The sequence below is a fragment of the Castanea sativa genome, chromosome 6, assembly GCF_040712315.1.
Source record: "Castanea sativa cultivar Marrone di Chiusa Pesio chromosome 6, ASM4071231v1".
Lineage (NCBI taxonomy): Eukaryota > Viridiplantae > Streptophyta > Magnoliopsida > Fagales > Fagaceae > Castanea > Castanea sativa.
Genome location: NC_134018.1, coordinates 11,452,318 through 11,462,191, shown reverse-complemented (window position 1 = coordinate 11,462,191; position 9,874 = coordinate 11,452,318). Strand labels below are relative to the sequence as shown.

Sequence of the window (9,874 nt, the reverse complement as noted above, 5' to 3'; positions counted from 1 at the left end):
GATACGCAAAATTGGCAACTACATTGATTCAGTAACTTGAATATTCCATGGCAAAAACCTTAATCCCTTAACTCCTTGAACAAATTTAAAAGATTTTTGAAATAGGTTAAACTTGTTACACATTTGTTATTTTATACCATTTTATACACGCAAAAAAGCAACTAAATTCAGGACTTCACTTGAACTTGAAAATCTCACAAATTTCAGTTGTTTTTTGGGCATATAAAATTGTGTAAAATAACATGCGTAATAAGTACTGCTCCTCTCAAAATAACTTTTGATTAACGGAAGAACAAGAAGACTGCAAAAGACATCCGAATGAAGAGGCTACAGCAAAAGAAAGGAGAAAGAAAGGAAGATAATCCATCAGGAATCATGACCATGTGTGTGCAGAAAGAATGTATGGTAATACAGTATTACTAATATTGTAAATGTCATTAAACATTAACCACCAGCACACATGCAAAAAAAACTGACGCTTCCACCTGCAATATCATGACAGAGCACGCAGATGAGATCTATACACTATACTGTTAGACTATCCTACAAAAAAATGTCAACTTTGCAATCAAGCAAGAGAATAGGCCGCTTTTGAAATATTTGCATTTTCACTAGCTTGCAGCAATACTTATTTATATCAGGCAAGACCAAGTCACAACAAACTTCACAGGCAATTTACACTTTCAGCACTGAGATAACAGTCCTAAGACTAATTTGGTGAATCAAAGCATTCAGATGGGGTCTAAACTATTTGTTAGAGAAAAATAATAAGTATTGTACTGCCTGATCGGTTACTTCAGGAAGAAAATTTGTAGGCACTCAATTCATTACTTTTAAAATAGAAGCTTTTGCAATTTATTTACATTGGATTCATGGTTTGCTTTTTGCGGCTATGGTTCCTATTTGGCAAGCTTGTACTCAAACTTGTTAATAGCTCTTGCTGCTTTTAGCTCAGCAACTACTCTTTCAAGCCTGCTTATCCGAGCCTCAAGCTCCAATCCTGGAATCTCAGTTTTGCAACTGCTACTGCTTTCCTCATTATTGTCTTTGACATGCACTCCAATGTTGGTTGGATGTCCCACTTCTGTCACAGTTGCATCTGCCAGACTTTTCTCTGCTTCCCCCATTGAACCTTCACCCTGGATGTTCTTTGCCTCTGGTTTCATCAGCAAGTCCTGTTTAGGAGCTCCATCATCTGGTGTTGAGTGTGACATTTTTTGAGATAAAAAGACTGGCAAAGGCTTATCATCAATAACCAGTCTTTTCTCACTAAAAGTTCCTAGGAGTTTAGTTTCCTTGACAGTATCCACTTTAAAACTTTCTACAGAAGAACTAGGTGGAACAAAGACATTGTAATTTTCCATCTTTCCATAATAAACTCGGGGAATCCTTCTTGAATCTCTAGGTCGAGTAACAAAATTCTTAATTGCATCTTTCTGAGTAGACATTGATTGTTTCCACCACTCAAAGTATCCCTTGGTAACATCTGCCTCAAAAAGCCGTGGTGGTACGTACAATTTTGCATCTCCAATTGACCTATTGTAATGGCTCCAAACATTATCAGGGCTCGTATTGTATCGAGCAACAGGACCTGGAAGATCTTGATCGATTCCAAATTGCATTGCAACTCGGTGTGGGAGGTACTGTTGAATGCAGTGTAGTCCAAGAAGCTCACAGACTCTTATGCATAGAGCAAACGACGCCAACTCTTTGTCCAAAGCAGCATCAACTGACACCCACTGTTCTTTTTCTCCATAGAACTTAGGAAACAACCAATTATGATTTGCTGCTATAGCATAAGGGCGCCACTGAAAACTTTCTCCAGCAGAGTCTATGGCCAACCTCACATTCTCAATGCTCACTTTTTTCAGTTTGGACCAGCGGGCAGGCCTTGGCTCACATTGTGTGATGGATATGGGATTTGGCCGTAATGCTGGGAATCTCTCCCAAGCCCAAAGCTGGACCAATTGAAAAGGTGCAGAAAGATTAAGCACCTCTTTAGTATCCAATTTTGTTGAGGCAACTAATTTCTCTTTCAGCAAACCCAAATCAGTATAAATACTGGAGAGGACTGCTGGTGCAAGCGCAATTCTTCCTCTAGCTAAATGTATTGCAATTGGAAAAATTTTCTTTTCAATGCGATAAAGAGGCATTGGGAAGACAAACTTACACAACCAATATGAAAGGAATGCTTCATGCTCAAATTTGCTCCCACTCCCCATAAAATGTTCCAACCAGGCATGCAAACCAACGTAGGCGATTCTATTAGTTTTTGCAACTGTTGTGTATCCTTCAAGCAAGGTTTCATGAATTTCTTCCATCTCTTTGGTAATAAGAGGGCTTAAAACAGAGTTACCCAAAACAGAGTAGCCCCCTAAAGCCATCATATCTTCCAAAGTAACAGTGGCTTCTCCCCAAGAGAAGATGAATGTGTTGGTCTTAGGACACCATTTTCCAGCAAGACCAAGAATTAAATCTTGGTGTTTACATATTGAATATTTGGAGCACATAATTGCTTCATATATTCCACTTTCCTTCCATATGGATTGGTACTTAGAATGCAAGCTTGCAACCCACATTTTCCACCTCTCATTTGGACGTTGCCAACCTCTGAAACAAACCTTCATAGGCAAATTTTCAATCTCAGAAATGGTGGGTTCAGCAGAGAGAAAAGGTGAAGGAAGGCCTTCAGTGGAAGTCACAGAGGGTTTAAGAAAATGGGCTATTCTGAGAGTTGGGTTGCCACCAGTTGGTGACACCATGAGCTCCTCTCTCTCCTCAATAATGGCATCTATTGTTTCAACCATTCTTGGAGTTTCAAGGTTTCTCACAAAGGACTAAATTGAAGATAATATTTTGGTGGGTACTACATACTATATTTATATATTACTTTCACTGCAGCTAAAATAAAGAAAGATGGTTGACATATTCTATATAGCACTTAAAACCTGACCCATGTTTGGTTCTTAGGAATATAACAGAAAGGAAAGGGCTTTACCACCACTTTGATGATCAAGAAATTTGAGGGATTCTTATGGAAGATGATGGGTGGCTACCCGGCACCAGCTCATATTATCATTTTTCTTCATTCTTCAATCCTTATCCACTGCAGCTAAAAAAATAAAGGACAATCCTTTCAATATCTTTCCTGGAAGTCCTTACCTCTGCCGTGAGCTAATCGTTGCTAAGAGTTGGTGGGTATATTATACCTGTTTGGTTCTTCGGAAAATGAGAAAAAGGAAAGAGCTTTACCGTCATCAATGAAAGAACAAAAACTTTTAGAAGGGATTCTATGGAAGATAGAGGCTGGTGGGTACTTCTTCATGGTTCATATATGAGTTTCTTTTCTCATAAAAGTGTATTCTCTGTTTGGTTCCAGGGAAAGAAAGAATAAAAGTAAGGGAAAATCCTTAAACCTTGGGGGTGGGTTTTTCAATGTTTTCGGTATGTAGCATCGAGCTATAGCATGAACATGAACATGGCATGGTCGGTTACAGGGGAAATGGCACTGTGAAAATTGTTTTTTCTGTAGTACATTAGTATATGCAAAGGAATGAAGATTACAAAGGCTAATGTTACAGATACAATTATTTTCACAATGTTTTTCGTAACAATTGTGAAGGCAAGTTGTTACTTTTTGTTACGGAATAAATGGGGTTTGTTTAGCTGCTCCGAATTTCATGTTTTTTTTTTTTCTTTCTTTCTTTTTTTAGAATGGAATTTTATATTCAAGAGAATTGTACACTAGTTTAAGAAATCATCATCAGTGACATATAGATATGGGTACAGTCATTTAGTCATATTTTCGTTTTTTTTTTTTTTTTTTTTGGGTGCTAAAGTGTCACATTAGCTTTGTATTCTTATACGAAGTGTACCCGTATGAGTTGGGTATTGATCATCCTATGTGTTAGAGATTACGGATCCCAAGATGTTCAAACGCACTACGGGCCCGTCAGCGGTCAGCCCCTAACCCATATACTTGTAGAGCAAATAATACAAATCCTACTCGTTGTGGTGCCAGACTGCAAATGTGCCTAAACTAATGAAATCAGTACAAAAATAATGAAATCAGTACCCAAAAAAAAAAAATCAGAAGTTGATCAAACCCATCTAGGTCGCAGGTCATTGGCTGTGGGGATGACAAGTGGCGGCGATGGTGGAGCAAATGACATGGCTTTGCATGGTTAACACTAATCTCCACCGGCTCTCATCTCTCTCTCTCTCTCTCTCTCTCTCTCTCTGAGAAAGAACTAAAGATAATTGTATTTGGTTAGACAAGGAGGTAGAAAAATAAAAGTAAAGATAAAGAGGAGAAGACAGTGAAAAGTAGAGAAGAGTAGGGATGTGGAGGGGGGGGAAAGAGATGATTTGGACACATATAGATGAAAAAAAAAGTAATAAAAATTAAAAAGAAGGGAAAAAAAAGAATAAATAAGAAAGAAAAAAAAAAGGTTTTGAGCTGGGCTACAATTAATCCAAAGCACAAAAATTTGATAAATTCCATGAAAAAGATTTCAAATTTCAAATTAAAATTTTTTTTAGTAAACAGTATTACTTTTTTGAGTAAAGAGTAATACTTATTAGAACACACACGAGTACAACTACAAAAAAGGCTAATATTTGTAATATATTACATAACTATAACTACAAAAGAGCCTAACCTTTGTAGTAAAGACTTATGCAAAATTAATGTAAATTTGATAAATTTCAAATTATAATAAAGACTAACATAAAAAATAATGCAAGTATAAAAATTAAAATTAGATAATCCTACCACTCACTATATTGTTGCCACAAATACTCCACGATATTTGTTTAAAAAAAAAATAGAGTTGGAAAATTTAAAAATATTACCGTTAGGAGATTTAAAAAATATACTTGTTGGGAATTTGAAAAATATAATCGTTGGGAATGAAGAAATAAAGTTTAAAAAAAATTAAAGAAAAAAATGAAGAAATAATATTTAAATGGGACAGAGATAAAATAAAAAGTGTATTTAAAAAAATAAGTAGGTAAAACGTAAAAGTAATTGTTCACTCTCTAAACAATACCAAAACTGATTACTGAAGAAAATTTGAAATACCAGACCCCAACAAAATGAAAAAGAAAAAAAAAATCATATATCACAATTTTACTTATTTATTTATTTTTGTTGGTAATTAGGGAACATGATAAAAGGAAAAGGAGGTTAAGGCCTCTCAAAACAATAGTAGTACACCAGACAAGTTCAAAGTAAAAAACAAATGAGATAAATGATGAGGAGAATTGAAGGTACCAAAAGAAACAAGTTGATTGTTACCTTTACGAGTGAAACAAACGGCTCCTTTAAACGTTACTGTCAAATCTAGCTTACTACCCATCCATCAGAAATGTGCACAAAACACAACTGAGCTATCTCTAAACCAACCGGGCCTAAATTTCTGAGTTATAAATTATCTAGCCATGTCCTTTGAACCACTAAAATGGCAAGCTCTGAGTCCAGCTGAATTTCTAGATTGGGAATACTAATTTGAATGGCCATAAAGAATTCATCATGCTGGTCCCAGATTTCCACATCCATGCTTGCCATGTGCCCTAAAAAATGGAGAAAGCCTGCCTAGTCTCCACAGGAAATTCCTAATAGGAGCCTCAGCTTGTGCTAACTTGGGATTGCCTCTAGAAAAGCCATCAGTGTTCAGCTTAAAGTCTTAAACCAATGCATGGTGGAGGCAACTGTCACAGTGGTAGGTTGAATATAATAGAATTCAAAAACTATTTCATTCCTACTTAAACCAGATTAGCCAGATAGCTATAGGTGAAACACAATTCCAAGATAAATTAAATTTGTGAAAGACAACTGCATAAATACATTAAACTAACACAGACCACACAGTAGACACATTTAACTGGAATACATGAACTTTCACTAAACATTGAAAAGGTATTAAAAGGTACATTATAGTAATAGATGAATGTCAGATTTCTTTTCTATTCCAAGATTAATTAAACTTCTGAAAAACAACTGCATAGTGCATAGATCATTATACTAAAACATAGACACCTTTAACTCAAATACATTAACTTTCACTAAACATTGAACCAAGTCTCAAACTTTTGGGAAAATAATAACTGCACATAATGACAAACCATCAAAACAAAAGACACATTCTATTACAAGATGAACAATCGGATTTCTTTTTCTATTCTGGCTGCCTTTAACATCTATCATCATTTTGGGATTACTCCAATTAGTTGCTCCAGAAGTTGAACCCTCATTTCTAGTCCAAGATGCTGAATTCCAGTTGTAGAATCTGCAATGTTGTCATCGAGGTCTATAGGGTTCTCCAAAGACCCATAGACCATTCTTTTCTTGCCTTCTTTCACAGTACAATTTGTTGATTCTTTAGCACTTTCTCTCTGTTTGTTCCCCACCGTCAATCCTACAACACGTGAATGCTTCCTCCTTACTTCAGCATCCCTCTTAAATCTTTCATTAGTTTTTCTATGCTTAGTGGCAGGATAAAATGATGGAATGATTGCTTTGCCTTTTGAAGTCTCATCTGTTCTGGTGGCTAATTTTCTCTTTTTCACAGTTTGTTTGCGAATACTTGAAGAAACAAGATGTTGGGATTGGCTTCCTCGAAAAGCTTCATGTGAATTACTTCTTCTTCTGTCTACAACACCAGCACGGGGTTTTAATCGTTCTGAAAGAGGGATATGATCCTCAATGTCACTAGAGGAACAAGTAATGACGTGTGAATTACTTGTTTTTGTGTCTCCAGTACCAGCACGAAATTTTAATCGCTCTGAAAGAGGGATATGATCCTCAATGTCAGGAGTGTCCAAGGCATGGCTCTCTACACTGTCCAATGATCTTGAAACTTGAGATAATATTTCAGGACATGGCAAGATCCATGACGAAGCAATTGAAGTGTGGTAATCACCTCCAGTCTTTATGTCTGGAGTTGATGTTAATGTGTCTGTTTGTATAATGGCTGTTCTATTTGCAGCAATGTCATATCGGGCTATTTTTAAGGGACAATCAAACTCATCATCACTCCAATTATGAATTCTCTGTGACATATGTGTATGGCTCCTTGACGATAACATCTTAGGCTTCTTCATACTAATTGGTGCAAGTGAACCATGACACTGTCCCTTATCTGTTTTAGCCTGAATCGAAGGCAAAGTTCTGTTCTTCGAAGTTATTAACTTTGGGTACTCTTTGATCACATCCGCACAATTTGATTTGAATGTTTTCCACCAATTCAAGTACCTGAGTGATACACTTGGCACAAAGGACCTTGGTGGAACATAGAACCTAACATTTTCCAAGTTAATTTCTAAACCAGAAAAATCACCAGGAAGATCTTGATCCATTCCAAACTGCATTGCCACTCGCTGTGGTGAATACTTCTCTGTACAATCCATTAATCCAACCAATTCAGATGCGTGCAAGCATCTAACAAAAGATTGCAACTCCTCATCTAAATTTGGCCAGTCAAACACAAACTGTTCAGTATCTTTGTAGTAAGATGTATGGTGCCAATTCATCGAGTCTGCAGCATAAGGGCGCCATTGAAAATTTTCAGCAACCTTCAAAACTGATCTCACAATTTGGAGATTGTTTCTTGAATTCACTTTGTTCCACCGGGCAGCCCTAGGCTCACCAGGGTGAAGCGTCTTTGGTAAACTAGGCCCTAGAGATGGAAACCTTTCTAAAGCCCATAACTGCACCAGCTGAAATGGACCCAGAACAGATATTGCTTCCTTAGAAGCAACAGCTTGTTTTTTCAACTTCTTAAGATTCTTGTAAAGGCTAGCAAGAATTGCAGGAGCAAGTGCTATACGCGTGCCACAAGACAAATGTACTGCAATTGAAAATACATGCTTCCCAATGGTGCTATCAGAAGAAGGAAAAACATACCTTGACAACCACAGTGACAAGAATGCTACATGTTCAAACTCGCTTTCACTCTCCATGAAATGCTTGATCCAACCACCATGTGTGGCTTTCTTCGACTTTTCCCTTGACATCTCCATCCGCTTCATGTCCAACCCTTCCACAATCTTCACCAACTGCCCGGTAATAGGCCTAGTCACAGGCTGTCCAAGAACTGAAAAGCCCCCAAGAATCATAACATCTTCAAGTGTAACAGTTGCCTCACCCCATGGAAATACAAAAGTATTAGTTTCTGGGCACCAAAATTCAGCTAACCCAAGCACTAAATCCTGGTTACATCGGATTTCGTATCTAGAACTCATGATAGCATCACATATGCCAGCTTGGTTCCAAATGGCACCATATTTTCCAGCTAGCCTATCAATCCATTCATCCCATCGTTTCTGGGGGATCATCCAGCCTTTGAACAGAACCTTTGAAGGCCATTGTTGAAGATTGTGAGGAAAGATTTCAGACAATAAAGGAGTATTTGGAATTCCCACTGCTTGGTTTGTACTTTCAACACATGGTTTTAAGAATGTAGCATATCTAACAGTAGCTTTACCATCTTTCGGGGTTATCATTTCCTCATATCTTGCTTCATAAATGCAATATGATGGTGGTACTATTGTGGCCATTGTGAAGATTGAAGAAGAAGAGTGTGAGCTTGAAATGGAGAGAGAGAGAGAGAGAGAGAGAGTAATAATGATATTTTAGGCATCATATTAAGCACTTTGGTTTACCTAGTGACTCATCCAAAAACTGTTCTGGTCCACTAACCATTAAATTATCGTGAAAGTCTAGAAAGTTGCCAAACTTGCCATTGCCAAGGCACGTAAGCAAACTAACTGAAGAAAAAACTGAGGCACGTTTGTAACGAACTGATAGAAAAATCTTGTGATGTTAGGAGCATCTAAAGCATATGCACTTATGTACTACAATTGTCTGGGTGAAAATACAATTAGATGAGTTGTTTCCAATGGTATGTGATTCAAAGGCTAATTATATCAAAATTACTTTATAAGTAATTTTTAAATCCTTCCACTCTTTGTAACTACTATCAAATTATAAAATAAATATAAAAAAAAAAGTTTTCTAAAAATATTAAGATTAATTCAACTTCACTAAATTGATGTTTAGATTTTGCTAAGTTATTTAATTAGTCATGAGATACTTCAATATCATGAATCATGATCACGAAATTCCATCAGAGAGATGATGGAATATTGTTTAGTGTAATTATGAATAAACTTTTTTTTGGTTACAAATTTATACCGGTTAATTAATAAAAAATTATAAATTCTAGCTAGCTCAACTAATAAAGTCAATACATATTTGTTCCATCTAAATCTTTCAAACAAATAAACTCTTTACATTGAAATTTTAAACAATGAGATATTTTTATGGGACAATTAGCAAAATAGCAAATTAATGTTATTAGTCAAATAAATTAAAATTTAGGGATTGTAGTAGAAGAAATTAAAAATATATAGAATCTGGATATTACTCTAAAATATCCAGATTTAAAAAATAAATAAATAAATAAAAGTGGATTGGAATGTTATATTCTATTTTTAAGAGAGAAAAGGTAGAATCTGAAATATCTTGATTCAAATTTTGTAACATTTTCAGATGAAATTTCACTTCTTCTTTTTTCCCTCTTTCCTCTAGTGTTTATCTCATTCTGTCTATGTTGCAAAAAAATAAAAATAGAAAGGAGAAATTTAATAGGCTCTATTGCTTTGGAAAGCACTAAAAACAAATACAACTTCTTTAAAGTAGTTTTTTCAATTCAATTTAATGTAGTTGAGATGAAAAAAAACTCAACCCATCACATGAGTTTAACCCAGCCCACGTGGATAAATTGGACCTATGAATTGGACAATATTTTTAAAAACGAATACACACACACATATATATAAGCATTAGAGTAGTAGTTTATAATATTATCAA

General features: G+C 35.8%; 1 protein-coding gene across 1 annotated transcript; it reads right to left on the bottom strand.

The window, feature by feature from the left end:
• Window positions 1-899: 899 nt before the first annotated feature.
• Window positions 900-2,807, bottom strand: LOC142639443 (uncharacterized). The gene has a single exon (XM_075813620.1). It carries the CDS (start codon window positions 2,805-2,807, stop codon window positions 900-902), a length of 1,908 nt encoding a protein of 635 aa, XP_075669735.1.
• Window positions 2,808-9,874: the final 7,067 nt, after the last annotated feature.

Bases quoted from the DNA above. Each gene is read 5' to 3' on its own strand.
- LOC142639443 (XM_075813620.1), bottom strand. From the start codon at position 2,807: ATGGTTGAAACAATAGATGCCATTATTGAGGAGAGAGAGGAGCTCATG.